General features: G+C 47.3%; 1 protein-coding gene across 1 annotated transcript in view; it reads left to right on the top strand.

Moving 5' to 3' along the window:
• The first annotated feature begins 4475 nt into the window (after positions 1-4475).
• Positions 4476-18442, top strand: part of fhod1 (formin homology 2 domain containing 1) — a 112280-nt gene continuing 98313 nt past the window's right edge. The window contains 3 exon segments of the mRNA XM_079240797.1: positions 4476-4662; positions 12475-12581; positions 14459-14523. Of these exon segments, the coding sequence (XP_079096923.1) occupies positions 4498-4662; positions 12475-12581; positions 14459-14523 (337 nt within the window). The 5' untranslated portion in view covers positions 4476-4497.

The following is an 18442-nucleotide window of genomic DNA, read 5'->3' as shown; positions in this document are numbered from 1 at the left end:
GCTGGAAGAAAAGTTTAGGAATTCATGTAAAAAAACTATAATAGTTTGTGGTGATTTTAACATAGATTTACTTCATCCAGCTAAGCATAACATGACAGAGTTTATCAATACAATGTAGAGCTTCAGCATATTTCCCAAAATAACAAGACCAAGCAGAATTACATCACAAAGTGCTGCAGTTATTGATAAAATATTCACAAATAAAATCCATAACAAAACTGTGACAGGATTACTGATCAATGATACCAGTGATAATTTGCCAGTTTTTGTTATTTATAATAATAATACCCATAACAAGAACAAGAGAGTTAGTATGTTAAAGTACAAGTGGGTTCGGACAGAAGAGACAACAAATGCATTAAAGAATGAGTTGCTAACATGGAACTGGGATTCGACAAATAGAAGAAGTAGATATTGATAAAGCATATGAAAAATTCTTAAGGATATTTAAATTATTATATGACAAACATTGCCCAATAAAACAATATAGAAGTAAATATAAGTATAAACATTGCCCATGGATTACAAAAGGTTACAGAACACCATCAAGAAGAGAAACAGTTTATACAGAGAATTTTACTTCAGCTTCAGATTGAACAACTGAAGCTGAAGTAAAATATAAGAAGTATAAAAATAAAATGAACCATCATAATGAGAACATGCAAGAAAAATTATTCTGAAATATTAGAAGAAAACAGAAACAATTTAAAAGAGATTTGGAAAATATTAAATGTATGTGATGATTTGTGAACACCAGTCAGATTGTTTGGACATTGTTCGTGGAGTCCCCCAGGGGTCAGTGTTGGGGCCTAAACTTTTTACTCTGGACATGAATGATATTTGGAAAGTGTCTGATTGAAACCCGTCCTGTTTGCAGATGATACAGATATTTTATGTCTTGGAGAAGACCTGCAGCAAGTTCTGGGAAAAATCACAGGAAAAGGAACAAAAAGATGGTTTGATAGAAACAAATTATCAGATAAAACAAAAATGATGTCATTTGGAAACTGTAGTACAGATACTGGGAGACAAATAAAAATAGTAAAAACTGTAAAACAGGGTATATGACTACAAATTTCTTGGTGTGATTAGAAACCACAGAATGTGCTGGAAGTCACATATTAAGTTTGTTCAGACGAAACTGGCAAGAAATGTGGCAGAGTTTACTAAATGGAAACATTTTCTGGATAAAAAATCACTTTCTATTCTGTACTGTTCACTCATTGTGTCATATTTGGATTACTGTGTTGAGCTTTGGTGAAACACTTCTGAGGGAGTATAAATATATAGAGAGGTATGATCTCTTATAAAGGTAAATATGTCCATCCATCTGTCTATCTATCTATCTATCTATCTATCTATCTATCTATCTATCTATCCATCTATCTGTCTATCTATCTATCTATCTATCTATCCGTCCATTCATGCATGGAGCATACTTACATACATACCAGACCCAGGACCAGGACCAGGACCAAGACCAAGACCAGGCCCAGGATCAGGACCAGGCCCAGGAACTGGATCCGGACCAGGATCAGGAACAAGCCCAGGAACTGGATCCGGACCAGGACCAGGACCAGGATGTTTCTGCATCTTTCAATAAATGAAATGTTGAACTTTATTGTGAAGATCTTCCTTCACATCCGTTTTTAACGGGTCCAGCTTGACTTCAGGTGACTTCAGGTGAGTTCAGGTGCATGATGTCATTAGGCAAAGAGGTGAACATTTCAGCCAAAGCAAGAAGAGAATAAACAGTTTTCAGAAAGATTAATAAAATAATTGATAATAATTCTAATAAAGTTTATAAACAATAATAATCTGAAGGAAAAAATCTTCAACAGAAACGGGTGTGGGTCGCGCATGCGCACAGTTTGCAGATAACGTTCCAGAACTGATCTGGAATCAGTTTCCACTCCGTGTTGCGTGGTCCAGTGGCGCCCTCTGGTGGAGGTCTGACCAGTCAGATCCACCTGGTCCTGGTCCTGGTCTTGGTTCTGGTTCTGGTCCTGGTCCTGGTCCTGGGTCTGGTCCTGGTCCTGGTCTTGGTCTTGGTCTTGGTTCTGGTTCTGGTTCTGGTCCTTTTCCTAGTTCTGGTTCTGGTTCTGGTCCTGGTTCTGGTCCTGGTCCTGGTCCTGTTCCTGGTTCTGGTTCTGGTCCTGGTCCTGTTCCTTGTTTTGGTTCTGGCCCTGGCCCTGGCCCTGGCCCTGGTCCTGGTCCTGGTCTGGTCCTGGCCCTGATCTTGGTCCTGGTCCCGGGCGTGGTCTTGGTCCAGTTCCTGGTCCTGGGCGTGGTCCAGATCCTGTTCCTGGTCCTGGTCTTGGTCCTGGGCGTGGTCCTGGTCCTGGGCATGGAACCGGTCCAGTTCCTGGTCCTGGTCCTGTTCCTGTTCCTGGGCGTGGTCCTGGTCCTGGGCATGGAACCTGTCCAGTTCCTGGTCCTGGTCCTGGTCCTGGGCGTGGAACTGGTCCAGTTCTAGTTCCTGGTCCTGGTCCTGGTCTTGGTCCTGGTCCTGGTCCTGGTCCCGGTCCCGGTCCTGATCCTGGTCCTGGTCCTGGTCTTGGTCCTGGTCCTGGTCCTGGTCCTGTTCCTGGTCTCGGTCCTGGTCCTGGTCCTGGTCCTGGTCCTGGGCCAGTTCCTGGTCCTGGTCCTGGGCCTGGGCGTGGTCTGGTCCTGGCCCTGATCTTGGTCCTGGTCCTGGGCGTGGTCTTGGTCTTGGTCCAGTTCCTGGTCCTGGGCGTGGTCCTGGTCCAGTTCCTGGGCCTGGTCTTGCTCCTGGGCGTGGTCCTGGTCCTGGGCGTGGAACTGGTCCAGTTCCAGTTCCTGGTCCTGGTCCTGGTCGTGGTCTTGGTCCTGGGCGTGGTCCCGGTCCTGGTCTTGATCCTAGTCCAGATCCAGTTCCTGGGCCTGGTCTTGGTCCTGGTCCTGGTCCTGGTCCCGGTCCCGGTCATGATCCTGGTCCTGGTCTTGGTCCTGGTCCTGGTCCTGTTCCTGTTCCTGGTCTCGGTCCTGGTCCTGGGCCTGGGCCTGGGCGTAGTCCTGGTCCAGTTCCTGGGCCTGGTCTTAGTCCTGGTCCCGGTCCCGGTCCTGGTTCTGGTCTTGGTCCTGGTCCTGTTCCTGTTCCTGGTCTTGGTCCTGGTCCTGGGTGTGGTCCTAAACCAGTTCCTGGTCCTGGTCCTGGTCGTGGTCCTGGTCCAGTTCCTGGGCCTGGTCTTGGTCCTGGGCGTGGTCCTGGTCCTGGGCATGGAACCGGTCCAGTTCCTGGTCCTGGTCCTGGTCCTGGTCCTGGGCATGGGCATGGAACCGGTCCAGTTCCTGGTCGTGGTCCTGGTCCTGGGCGTGGAACTGGTCCAGTTCCTGGTCCTGGTCCTGATCCTGGGCGTGGAACTGGTCCAGTTCCTGGTCCTGGTCCTGTTCCTGTTCCTGGGCGTGGTCCTGGTCCTGGGCATGGAACTGGTCCAGTTCCTGGTCCTGGTCCTGGTCCTGTTCCTGTTCCTGGGCGTGGTCCTGGTCCTGGGCATGGAACCGGTCCAGTTCCTGGTCCTGGTCCTGGGCGTGAACTTGGTCCAGTTCCTGGTCCTGGTCCTGGTCCTGGTCCTGGGCGTGGAAGTGGTCCAGTTCCTGGTCCTGGTCCTGGTCCTGGGCGTGGAACTGGTCCAGTTCCTGGTCCTGGTCCTGGGCGTGGAACTGGTCCAGTTCCTGGTCCTGTTCCTGTTCCTGGGCGTGGTCCTGGTCCTGGGCATGGAACCGGTCCAGTTCCTGGTCCTGGTCCTGGGCATGGAACTGGTCCAATTCCTGGTCCTGGTCCTGTTCCTGTTCCTGTTCCTGGGCGTGGTCCTGGTCCTGGGCATGGAACCGGTCCAATTCCTGGTCCTGGTCCTGGTCCTGTTCCTGGTCCTGGGCGTGGTCCTGGTCCTGGGCATGGAACCGGTCCAGTTCCTGGTCCTGGTCCTGGGCATGGAACCGGTCCAGTTCCTGGTCCTGGTCCTGGTCCTGGGCGTGGTCCTGGTCCTGGGCATGGAACTGGTCCAGTTCCTGGTCCTGGTCCTGTTCCTGTTCCTGGGCGTGGTCCTGGTCCTGGGCATGGAACCGGTCCAGTTCCTGGTCCTGGTCCTGGGCATGGAACCGGTCCAGTTCCTGGTCCTGGTCGTGGTCCTGGGCGTGGAACTGGTCCAGTTCCTGGTTCTGGTCTTGGTCTTGGTCCTGGTCCTATAAACACGAGTAAAACTGCCGGTTTATGTCTGTTTTTATGTCTCTTGACGGAACATTTCGTGGAAACCTCCTCGCGCCCTCTGCTCTACTCAATAAAGTTTCAGTAGAAAGAGAAATAAACTTTATTGGTGAAGTTTTGAGCTTTTATTGTTGCAACCGGATGTGGAGGTTGTGATGAAACATCTGAACCGGAAGTGTGCGTGTCAGTATTCCCAGTAACTTGACTGGACTCATTCCCAGTTGGAAGTTTCCTTGCGCGGTTCGGAACCACTCCGCGGGCTCGGGACCATGGCCTCCGTAACCTGCCGGGTCCAGTTCTTGGAAGACTCGGATCCGTTCATCTGCACGAACTTCCCCGAACCCCGCAGACCTCCGATGGTGGACCTGGAGGAGAACCGGACCCTCAGCGAGCAGCTCCCTGGGATCCACAAGCTTCTGGAGGCGCCGCTGAAGGTGGGTCACGCCGGTTCTGGACCACTTCTACTGGGTCGGAACCACTCTGGTTGAGATGAACACCGAGACCCGGTCCAGAAGGCTCGGTTCTGACTGGTGGTTCTGTTGTAGCACAGTTACAGTAAGGTCTGGTTCTGAGTCTTCCTGGTCAGATGTAGAACCGGACCGGATGGTTCCGATCCAAATGATTTACAGAATCCTGGACCAATTCCAGGAAGTTTCATGGGACTTTTCTCCATTCAGTCCGAACCTGGAACAGTTCTCCAGGATCCTGGAAAGTCTTCCAGGAACAGTTCTCCAGGATCCTGGAAAGTCTTCCAGGAACAGTACTCCAGGATCCTGGAAAGTCTTCCAGGAATAGTTCTCCAAGATCCTGGAAAGTCTTCCAGGAACAGTTCTCCAGGATCCTGGAAAGTCTTCCAGGAATAGTTCTCCAAGATCCTGGAAAGTCTTCCAGGAACAGTCCTCCAAGATCCTGGAAAGTCTTCCAGGAACAGTTCTCCCGGATCCTGGAAAGTCTTCCAGGAACAGTCCTCCAGGATCCTGGAAAGTCTTCCAGGAACAGTTCTCCAAGATCCTGGAAAGTCTTCCAGGAACAGTTCTCCAGGATCCTGGAAAGTCTTCCAGGAACAGTCCTCCAAGATCCTGGAAAGTCTTCCAGGAACAGTTCTCCAGGATCCTGGAAAGTCTTCCAGGAATAGTTCTCCAAGATCCTGGAAAGTCTTCCAGGAACAGTTCTCCAGGATCCTGGAAAGTCTTCCAGGAACAGTCCTCCAAGATCCTGGAAAGTCTTCCAGGAACAGTTCTCCAGGATCCTGGAAAGTCTTCCAGGAACAGTCCTCCAAGATCCTGGAAAGTCTTCCAGGAACAGTTCTCCAGGATCCTGGAAAGTCTTCCAGGAACAGTTCTCCAAGATCCTGGAAAGTCTTCCGGGAACAGTTCTCCAGGATCCTGGAAAGTCTTCCAGGAACAGTACTCCAGGATCCTGGAAAGTCTTCCAGGAATAGTTCTCCAGGATCCTGGAAAGTCTTCCAGGAATAGTTCTCCAAGATCCTGGAAAGTCTTCCAGGAACAGTTCTCCAGGATCCTGGAAAGTCTTCCAGGAACAGTTCTCCAGGATCCTGGAAAGTCTTCCAGGAACAGTACTCCAGGATCCTGGAAAGTCTTCCGGGAACAGTTCTCCAAGATCCTGGAAAGTCTTCCAGGAATAGTTCTCCAGGATCCTGGAAAGTCTTCCGGGAACAGTTCTCCAAGATCCTGGAAAGTCTTCCGGGAACAGTTCTCCAGGATCCTGGAAAGTCTTCCAGGAATAGTTCTCCAGGATCCTGGAAAGTCTTCCAGGAACAGTTCTCCAAGATCCTGGAAAGTCTTCCAGGAACAGTTCTCCAAGATCCTGGAAAGTCTTCCAGGAACAGTTCTCCAGGATCCTGGAAAGTCTTCCAGGAACAGTTCTCCAGGATCCTGGAAAGTCTTATCAAAACTTTACCTTCCGTTTTCAGTCCAGATGATCCCATATTGTTTCAGTAAACGATGAGGACCGGGTTCTGGAGATGGCCCGTCCACCGTCGGACCCGATGAGGACCGGGTTCTGGAGACGGCCCGTCCTCCGTCGGACCCGATGAGGACCGGGTTCTGGAGATGGCCCGTCCTCCGTCGGACCCGACGAGGACCGGGTTCTGGAGACGGCCCGTCTTCCGTCGGACCCGATGAGGACCGGGTTCTGGAGACGGCCCGTCCCCCGTCGCTGTTGCTAAGAGACCTCTATTTTCACCTGGACATGATGATGAAGACACTTCCTGTCAGACTTTCCACCAATCAGAGAGCTTAAACTGACGATAACGTCCAATCAGGAGCAGCCAAAGATCAACAAGTGATGAGAAAAGTCTTGTTCACTGCTGATCTATGTGTGTTATTTCTACAAACTTCTGGTTGTTCTTTATGCTGCTTTATGTATTCATACATTCATTTTACATCATTTTAGCCTCAGAATCAGCCAGCTGAGGCTGAAAACATGTTTCCATGGAAACGTCACATCTCCATGGAAACGTCCCGTGTCTGTGGAAACGTCCCGTGTCTGTGGAAACGTCCCGTGCTAACATGTTCTACATGTTCATGTTGGAACAAAGTGGTTTTGGGAGTTTTAGGGTTAAATATCTGCAGTGAAGCTACTTCCTGCCGGTCGGATGAATAATGTCGCTGCTTTGTGTTGAGAAGCGGTTTTTCCCAAACAGGAAGTGGCTGCAGGCGGCGTCATGCTTCTCCGGTTAACTCGGCATGAAGCAAACGGTCAGTCATCAGGGTTGAAAGTCCTGCAGATAAGCGTCTCTGTCTGGAGGATCAGGGTCTAACCTCCTGGACTCTGGTGGGAAGGAATTCTGTTTACACCAGCAGATAAATAAACGCTCATCATGGAAGCACGATGTTTAAACGGATAAACAAGCAGGAAGTTCTGCTCCTTGTAGCATGAAGTGTGTGGGAGGGGGTTTAAACGGCTCCTTGGTGGTTTCTGCTCTGAGTCATGTGACCAACGTCCCCAGATACCATCCCAGATCTTCCCAGAGATAGCTTTCCTGAGGAACTCCCTCCATGTTCTTCTGGATGTCCACCACAGCTGTTTGTTTCTTGTCCCAACTTCTATTGGATTCCAGTAGAACCTGAAAGTGGTCTGGAGGTCCCAATGGCACCAGTTCTGCTTCACGTTCTCTCTGCTGGTTCTCCAGAGTCTGCTTCAAGGCGTTCGAGTCCCACCGGAGTCTCCAGCATCAGATAAAGACCTCAGAGTTCTGGTCCCACGAATTTACATTCCTACACTGACCCCTAATATCATCATGCACCGGGGCCGACCTGCAGCCTGCGAGATCCTCACAGATACCAGTCAGAGGAATTCCATCCATCTGTCGAGTTCCTCCCTCCTTCCTGGAGCCGGACGGACGAATGGATGGAGGGATGATGGTTGGATGATAGATGGATGGATGGATGGATGATGATTGGATGATGGATGGATGGATGATGATTGATGGATGGATGGATGGATGGATGATGATTGATGGATGGATGGATGATGGTTGGATGATAGATGGATGGATGGATGGATGATTGATGGATGGATGGATGATGATTGATGGATGGATGGATGGATGGATGATGGTTGGATGATAGATGGATGGATGGATGATGATTGATGGATGGATGGATGGATGGATGATGATTGATGGATGGATGATGATTGATGGATGGATGATGATAGATGGATGGATGGATGATGGTTGGATGATTGATGGATGGATGGATGGATGGATGGATGATGATAGATGGATGGATGGATGATGGTTGGATGATTGATGGATGGATGGATGGATGATGGTTGGATGATAGATGGATGGATGGATGATTATTGATGGATGGATGGATGGATGGATGATGATTGATGGATGGATGGATGGATGATGATTGATGGATGGATGGATGATGATAGATGATGATTGATGGATGGATGGATGGATGGATGATGATAGATGGATGGATGGATGATGGTTGGATGATAGATGGATGGATGATGATTGATGGATGGATGGATGATGGTTGGATGATTGATGGATGGATGGATGGATGATGATTGATGGATGGATGGATGATGGTTGGATGATAGATGGATGGATGGATGATGGTTGGATGATAGATGGATGGATGGATGATGATAGATGGATGGATGGATGATGGTTGGATGATAGATGGATGGATGGATGATGATTGATGGATGGATGGATGATGGTTGGATGATAGATGGATGGATGGAGGATGATTGATGGATGGATGGATGATGGTTGGATGATAGATGGATGGATGGAGGATGATTGATGGATGGATGGATGATGGTTGGATGATAGATGGATGGATGGATGATGGTTGGATGATAGATGGATGGATGGAGGATGATTGATGGATGGATGGATGATGGTTGGATGATTGATGGATGGATGGATGGATGATGGTTGGATGATAGATGGATGGATGATTATTGATGGATGGATGGATGGATGATGATTGATGGATGGATGGATGGATGATGATTGATGGATGGATGGATGATGATAGATGATGATTGATGGATGGATGGATGGATGGATGATGATAGATGGATGGATGGATGATGGTTGGATGATAGATGGATGGATGATGATTGATGGATGGATGGATGATGGTTGGATGATTGATGGATGGATGGATGGATGATGATTGATGGATGGATGGATGATGGTTGGATGATAGATGGATGGATGGATGATGGTTGGATGATAGATGGATGGATGGATGATGATAGATGGATGGATGGATGATGGTTGGATGATAGATGGATGGATGGATGATGATTGATGGATGGATGGATGATGGTTGGATGATAGATGGATGGATGGAGGATGATTGATGGATGGATGGATGATGGTTGGATGATAGATGGATGGATGGAGGATGATTGATGGATGGATGGATGATGGTTGGATGATAGATGGATGGATGGATGATGGTTGGATGATAGATGGATGGATGGAGGATGATTGATGGATGGATGGATGATGGTTGGATGATAGATGGATGGATGGAGGATGATTGATGGATGGATGGATGATGGTTGGATGATAGATGGATGGATGGATGGATGATAGATGGATGGATGGATGATGGTTGGATGATAGATGGATGGATGGAGGATGATTGATGGATGGATGGATGATGGTTGGATGATGGATGATGATTGATGGATGGATGGATGATGGTTGGATGATAGATGGATGGATGGATGATGGTTGGATGATAGATGGATGGATGGAGGATGATTGATGGATGGATGGATGATGGATGGATGATAGATGGATGGATGGATGATGATAGATGGATGGATGGATGATGGTTGGATGATAGATGGATGATGATTGATGGATGGATGGATGATGGTTGGATGATAGATGGATGGATGGAGGATGATTGATGGATGGATGGATGATGGTTGGATGATAGATGGATGGATGGATGATGATTGATGGATGGATGGATGATGGTTGGATGATAGATGGATGGATGGATGATGGTTGGATGATGGATGGATGGATGATGATTGATGGATGATAGATGGATGGATGGATGATGATTGATGGATGGATGGATGATGATAGATGGATGGATGGATGATGATTGATGGATGGATGGATGATGGTTGGATGATAGATGGATGGATGGATGGATGATGATTGATGGATGGATGGATGGATGGAGGATGATTGATGGATGATAGATGGATGGATGGATGATGATTGATGGATGGATGGATGATGATAGATGGATGGATGGATGATGGTTGGATGATAGATGGATGGATGGAGGATGATTGATGGATGGATGGATGATGGTTGGATGATAGATGGATGGATGGATGGATGATGGTTGGATGATAGATGGATGGATGGAGGATGATTGATGGATGGATGGATGATGGTTGGATGATAGATGGATGGATGGATGATGATAGATGGATGGATGGATGATGGTTGGATGATGGATGGATGGATGATGATTGATGGATGGATGGATGGATGGTTGGATGATAGATGGATGGATGGATGGTTGATGATTGATGGATGGATGGATGGATGGAGGATGATTGATGGATGGATGGATGATTGATGGATGATAGATGGATGGATGGATGATGATTGATGGATGGATGGATGATGGTTGGATGATAGATGGATGGATGGATGATGATTGGATGATAGATGGATGGATGGAGGATGATTGATGGATGGATGGATGATGGTTGGATGATAGATGGATGGATGGAGGATGATTGATGGATGGATGGATGATGGTTGGATGATAGATGGATGGATGGAGGATGATTGATGGATGGATGGATGATGGTTGGATGATAGATGGATGGATGATGGTTGGATGATAGATGGATGGATGGAGGATGATTGATGGATGATGGATGATGGTTGGATGATAGATGGATGGATGGATGATGATTGATGGATGGATGGATGATGGTTGGATGATAGATGGATGGATGGATGATGGTTGGATGATAGATGGATGGATGGAGGATGATTGATGGATGGATGGATGATGGATGGATGATAGATGGATGGATGGATGATGATAGATGGATGGATGGATGATGGTTGGATGATAGATGGATGGATGGATGATGATTGATGGATGGATGGATGATGGTTGGATGATAGATGGATGGATGGAGGATGATTGATGGATGGATGGATGATGGTTGGATGATAGATGGATGGATGGATGATGATTGATGGATGGATGGATGATGGTTGGATGATAGATGGATGGATGGAGGATGATTGATGGATGGATGGATGATGGTTGGATGATAGATGGATGGATGGATGATGATAGATGGATGGATGGATGATGGTTGGATGATAGATGGATGGATGGATGATGATTGATGGATGGATGGATGATGGTTGGATGATAGATGGATGGATGGATGATGATTGGATGATAGATGGATGGATGGATGATGATTGATGGATGGATGGATGATGGTTGGATGATAGATGGATGGATGGATGATGATTGATGGATGGATGGATGGATGGAGGATGATTGATGGATGGATGGATGATTGATGGATGATAGATGGATGGATGGATGATGATTGATGGATGATAGATGGATGGATGGAGGATGATTGATGGATGGATGGATGATGATTGATGGATGATAGATGGATGGATGGAGGATGATTGATGGATGGATGGATGATTGATGGATGATAGATGGATGGATGGATGATGATTGATGGATGGATGGATGATTGATGGATGATAGATGGATGGATGGAGGATGATTGATGGATGGATGGATGATGGTTGGATGATAGATGGATGGATGGAGGATGATTGATGGATGGATGGATGATGGTTGGATGATAGATGGATGGATGGATGATGATTGATGGATGGATGGATGATTGATGGATGATAGATGGATGGATGGATGATGATTGATGGATGGATGGATGATTGATGGATGATAGATGGATGGATGGAGGATGATTGATGGATGGATGGATGATTGATGGATGATAGATGGATGGATGGAGGATGATTGATGGATGGATGGATGATTGATGGATGATAGATGGATGGATGGATGATGATTGATGGATGGATGGATGATTGATGGATGATAGATGGATGGATGGAGGATGATTGATGGATGGATGGATGATGGTTGGATGATAGATGGATGGATGGAGGATGATTGATGGATGGATGGATGATGGTTGGATGATAGATGGATGGATGGAGGATGAGCGTCTTCAGACTAGTTGATTGTAAATCCACTTGGTGAAGAGAAGAAGTTCTCTGAAGCTCCATGTTGGGAATCTCCGCTGCATCACACAGTTTCCATGTTTCCACACGTCTTCCTGCTACTATCTACCTGCTGTCCTCACTGCAGCACCTCCACCTCAGCTGCATCCCAAACGTCTTCCTGGCTTTATTCCAGCCATAGAGGATCATTATTTTCCTGCTTTTCTCATCACTTGTTGATCTTTGGCTGCTCCTGATTGGACGTTACCGTCAGTTTAAGCTCTCTGATTGGTGGAAAGTCTGACAGACAAATGGAAAGAAGTCTCAGACCACAGGGACAAGTTTTCAGGTCCTGAACAGGTTTGGGGGTCTGGTTCTGCTGCTGTTGATGCCGACACTGATAAGAAGCTCAGAGAATTTCCCACAAGCAGTCATGATCTCCACCCTGTTGCTGTTTCTGTGTCCATAGTTGGAGAACTGCACCCTCCAGCTGTCGTCCAACGGGAACTACCTGGACCTGGACTCGTCCCTGACTGAGCAGCGAGACGAGTTGGACAGCTTTTATGAAGACATTGCGTAAGAACATTTTTCTCTTGCTCTGCATTGTAACTCATGTCACCTCTCATGCATGACAAGCTCCGCCCACCCACCTCACCTGCTGAAGGAGAGGGCGGGGCTTCTGCTGTTTCTACTTTAACATTTTAAACTGCACAACTATTCAGTACTAAAAAATAACAGAATACATTTAAAAAGCATTTTATTCCCAATGGCTCATATTTAGAAGCTTCCAGTCAGCATGCTGACGTGACGTTTCCACTGAGACGTGACGTTTCCACTGAGACGTGACGTTTCCACTGAGACGTGACGTTTCCACGGAGACCAGATGTTTCCACTGAGACGTGACGTTTCCACTGAGACATGACGTTTCCACTGAGACGTGACGTTTCCACGGAGACGTGACGTTTCCACTGAGACGTGACGTTTCCACTGAGACGTGACGTTTCCACGGAGACCAGATGTTTCCACTGAGACGTGACGTTTCCACTGAGACATGACGTTTCCACTGAGACGTGACGTTTCCACGGAGACCAGATGTTTCCACTGAGACGTGACGTTTCCACTGAGACATGACGTTTCCACTGAGACGTGACGTTTCCACGGAGACGTGACGTTTCCACTGAGACGTGACGTTTCCACGGAGACCAGATGTTTCCACTGAGACGTGACGTTTCCACTGAGACGTGACGTTTCCACGGAGACGTGACGTTTCCACTGAGACGTGACGTTTCCACTGAGACGTGACGTTTCCACGGAGACCAGATGTTTCCACTGAGACGTGACGTTTCCACTGAGACATGACGTTTCCACTGAGACGTGACGTTTCCACGGAGACGTGACGTTTCCACTGAGACGTGACGTTTCCACTGAGACGTGACGTTTCCACGGAGACCAGATGTTTCCACTGAGACGTGACGTTTCCACTGAGACATGACGTTTCCACTGAGACGTGACGTTTCCACGGAGACCAGATGTTTCCACTGAGACGTGACGTTTCCACTGAGACATGACGTTTCCACTGAGACGTGACGTTTCCACGGAGACGTGACGTTTCCACTGAGACGTGACGTTTCCACGGAGACCAGATGTTTCCACTGAGACGTGACGTTTCCACTGAGACGTGACGTTTCCACGGAGACGTGACGTTTCCACTGAGACGTGACGTTTCCACTGAGACGTGACGTTTCCACGGAGACCAGATGTTTCCACTGAGACGTGACGTTTCCACGGAGACCAGATGTTTCCACTGAGACGTGACGTTTCCACTGAGACGTGACGTTTCCACGGAGACCAGATGTTTCCACTGAGACGTGACGTTTCCACTGAGACATGACGTTTCCACTGAGACGTGACGTTTCCACGGAGACCAGATGTTTCCACTGAGACGTGACGTTTCCACTGAGACATGACGTTTCCACTGAGACGTGACGTTTCCACGGAGACCAGATGTTTCCACTGAGACGTGACGTTTCCACGGAGACCAGATGTTTCCACTGAGACGTGACGTTTCCACGGAGACCAGACGTTTCCACGGAGACCAGACGTTTCCACGGAGACCAGACGTTTCAGCCTCAGCTGTCAGATTCTGAGGCTAAAATGATATAAAATGAATGTATGAACAGATAAAGCAGCATAAAGAGCAACCAGAAATTTGTAGAAATAATAGCAACTATTTACATTTTCCCACTTTTTAAAGTGAAACCCGACAGTTTAAGTGGAAAAGTTGGAAGCTGTCAGGACATCAGGCTCTTTTTTTTTACCGTTCATTCTTTCCATACCTCTGTGCTGTTGTTCTTTCCATCCTGTAATCCCGGCTGGCCACAGTCCGCACTATGTGGAAACTATTCTGGGATCATATTCCAGGATCTCTAACCGTCTGTCTCCTCCTTCCACAGGAAGGGAAAGAAGCCCATCCTGATCCTGAGGACTCAGCTTTCCGTTCGCGTCCACTCCATCCTGGGTAATTATCTCCCTCCACGCTGTCCTCCACAGCCGCCACAACTCAGTCATCACACCATCTTTCTTTCCACACTTCCACCACACTCAGCTGGAACGGTTCCCTCTCGGAGTCTGATGCTCCGCAGCATCTCATCCTGATTCATTCCCACGTTTTTCCTGCTGCTCCGCAGGAGGAAATACATGCAGAACTGTGAACAATCAGTTGATAAATGAAAGAGGTGAACACCCAAGATCACCTGATCCAGAATCATTTTGTCACCAACATCTGATGGAGGACAGAGTCAGAACAGGGATGGTGATGATGATAGTTGTCTTTAGTGAAGTACAGCTCAGTCATACTTGCACCTAGAAACATGATTCAGAGTTTAAATGAGATGAATTGCAAAATCGCAGGTTAAGGTTTAGGGAAAATCAGAGTATCCCCTGAAGTCCCTTTCCAACGTAGCATAAGACATTACACACTCACCCAGATGTTCCCGTTCAGACCATACACTGTATAAAAGGATGGGCGGAGCCTCTGAGACGTCACCCGTAGGTTTCTGAAGAGCTGAATTGAAGCTCAGTGGGCGGTTCCTACCATCACCATCTTGGCAGCTTCATGCGCGTCGTCTCACCCGGAAAATACAAATATGGGCAAAGAGGTGGAGCTGAGAGGGGGGCTGTGAGCGTCACGGTGGATGATTGACATCGAGCGAACTCCGAGCTTTCTGTTGCTAAGAGCTAACCGAGCTAACCCGGAGATAACAGGAGCTAATTAGCTAACGGAGGTAAGCAGGCTAAAGCTAAGTCACGTTGTTAACCGGCTAAAAACCGGGGTTGTTCTACGTTCTTCTTACTTGAAGCAGGAGATCGGGTACCTGTCCATCAAAAGGACACGCCCCTAAATATGCCGAACTTCGAGATTAAATTACTTTTAAACGGTCAAGTTAGAAAAAAAAATCCACTCCCCCCACAGTTGTCATGAAGGTAAACCTGACCTATTAAACCTAACATGGATTTTTGTACCAGGCTGTAAACATGTTTATTCCTGCTGTAAACATGTTTATTCCTGCTGTAAACGTGTTTATTCCTGCTGTAAACATGTTTATTTCTGCTGTAAACATGTTTATTCCTGCTGTAAACATGTTTATTTCTGCAGTAAACATGTTTATTTCTGCTGTAAACATGTTTATTCCTGCTGTAAACATGTTTATTTCTGCTGTAAACATGTTTATTTCTGCTGTAAACATGTTTATTCCTGCTGTAAACATGTTTATTTCTGCTGTAAACATGTTTATTCCTGCTGTAAACATGTTTATTTCTGCTGTAAACATGTTTATTCCTGCTGTAAACATGTTTATTCCTGCTGTAAACATGTTTATTTCTGCAGTAAACATGTTTATTCCTGCTGTAAACATGTTTATTTCTGCTGTAAACATGTTTATTTCTGCTGTGAAGTTGGTCTTTTTAACATGGGAGTCTATGGGGATTTGCTCTGTTTTGGAGCCCCTAGTGGATGAAGGGGGAACTGCAGTTTTGGGGTTTCTCTTTTAACCACTGGAGATTGCTGATTGGTACATGCACAAATTACATATAAAAACGTAGGAATATATGTCAGCTTGAACTGAACCTCAGTGTGAAAGAGCTGCAACTTACATATTTAGAAACACAAGTTTTAAGTGTTTTTAAGTTGCCACCATTGAAATTTTCTTTACTGTGAGATGAAATAAATTACATTTATGCGTTACTAAAAGCTTTGTGGCGCTCAAGGTTCAGAAATCATTTTGATCCAGGTCTCCAGAGATATTTCCACCTTCACTCGTCTCTGAGCGCTGACTCGGCGTCTGTTTCAGAATGACTCAGCGGGTACCGAATGTCCGTCGTCACGGCAACGTTACGGAGCAGGCCAGGAGGGGTTGTGTATGTAAGATTTGAACCACCTGTTTGTGTTTGTTGCTCCTCCCCCACACATTAGGACCGCCTCCTTCATTAAACCAACCAATCAAACAGCAGTTGCTTCTTTCCATCTCGGCTGCCTCCATGATTCATGTCTTATATCGGATCGGCGGATGCTTGGCCTCAGAGTCTCTTCAGAAACGTTCTAGTTCTCTGGTTGGTTTGTGTTATCAACCAGTTAACCAGCATGGGTTAACCAGGTGTACAGCAGGTGAATGATGGAGGACCAGAGTTACGAAATAAAAACAATTTAATCTGGATGTTTTACAGAAACCAGATAGATTTGGTCTGAGTCCTGGTTTTGGTTCAGGTTTATGTTAAGGTCCTGGTCCTGAGTCCTGATTCCTGGATCCTGGTTCAGGTTTATGTCCTGGTTCTGTTTCTGGTCCTGTTTCAGGTTTAGGTCCTGTTCCTGGTCCTGATTCTGGTCCTGGTTCAGGTTTAGGTCCTGTTCCTGGTCCTGGTCCTGATTCTGGTCCTGGTTCAGGTTTAGGTCCTGTTCCTGGTCCTGATTCTGGTCCTGGTTCAGGTTTAGGTCCTGTTCCTGGTCCTGATTCTGGTCCTGGTTCAGGTTTAGGTCCTGTTCCTGGTCCTGATTCTGGTCCTGGTTCAGGTTTAGGTCCTGTTCCTGGTCCTGGTCCTGATTCTGGTCCTGGTTCAGGTTTAGGTCCTGTTCCTGGTCCTGATTCTGGTCCTGGTTCAGGTTTAGGTCCTGTTCCTGGTCCTGGTCCTGATTCTGGTCCTGGTCCTGGTCCTGGTCCTGGTCCTGATTCTGGTCCTGGTTTTGGTTCTGTTCCTGGTATCCATGACTGATATGCAGACGTTTTGGCTCTTCCTGTTCTGAGTCTGCTGTGGTTTTTATTTTTAACTCTGTGGTTCTGAGCTTATCGGATCCGGTTCTGGTTCCTGTTCCTGTGAGAAGGCAGATCCTGAGTTGTAGGTTTGTGACGTCGTCGTCTTTTTCTGGAAGCGTTTATGTCGGAACATTTCCCTCCTCGTCTTTAAATATCTGGATTAGAGACCGTTTCCATCGTATCAGCTGTGCAGACGGACAATGTGAAGCTGGTGTGTGTGTGTGTGTGTGTGTGGGGGGGGGGGGGGGGGGGGTCAGTGTTCTGAAGCTTCAATCCTCTTGTTTCTTGGGAAACACTCGAGTTTCCCAGAGTCCCCCCCCCCCCCCACACACCCCGCCTGCCATCACCCCCCCCCCCCCCCCCCCCCCCCGCCTGCCATCACCCCCCCCTTCCTGTTCCTGCTCCGAGCGTCACAGTGTGGAAACGACTCCATGAGTCACTGCTGTGGAGTTCTGAGGAAACACCAGCAGCTTCTGACCCAGTTTATCCCAGTTTAAAGCGTGTCTTTATGATACCAGTTGGAACGGTCCGCCAGCTTCTATAAAACATAAGAATTGATTTCTAAACAAACCAGATCGTGTTTACAGTCAAACATAATGATTAGAAATTATTTATTGATGAAGGGCAGGGCTGGATGTGACGATATATTTATCGTCTGGACGATAGAAAATGTGTCAGACGAAGCTCCATCGTTTACACCACGATAAGCTGCTTTACTGCAGTATTTTACATCAAGACACGCTTTACGGCACGCTGCGATACATAAACATGGAGGAAGACGGCAGCAGACGTGTTTCAGAGGATAATTCACTAAAAGATGAGCAGCCAACAGAAACTGATGAGCTTGTTCATAAAAGAGGGAAATTTCTGTCTGGATGCGGTTTGGATATAAAAAGAGCGACGTGGAACCGACAACAGACTAGCTCACAGTCCCAACAACGGACTCCGACACAACTAACTCATTTTATCACCTGCAGGAATCAGGATAAAGAACACAGAATAAAGAATGGAGTCAACCAGCAAAAGCTGCGTCAACTGCTGCCGTTGCCAAGCATATCTGACACATAACTGATGACTGACAACATTACAGACAGTTTTATATGGTGATGGATATCTTTATGGGGATATAAG

Source organism: Telmatherina bonti (assembly GCF_933228915.1).
Source record: "Telmatherina bonti genome assembly, chromosome: 1".
NCBI lineage: Eukaryota > Metazoa > Chordata > Actinopteri > Atheriniformes > Telmatherinidae > Telmatherina > Telmatherina bonti.
This window is presented reverse-complemented; position numbering and strand designations above follow the sequence as displayed.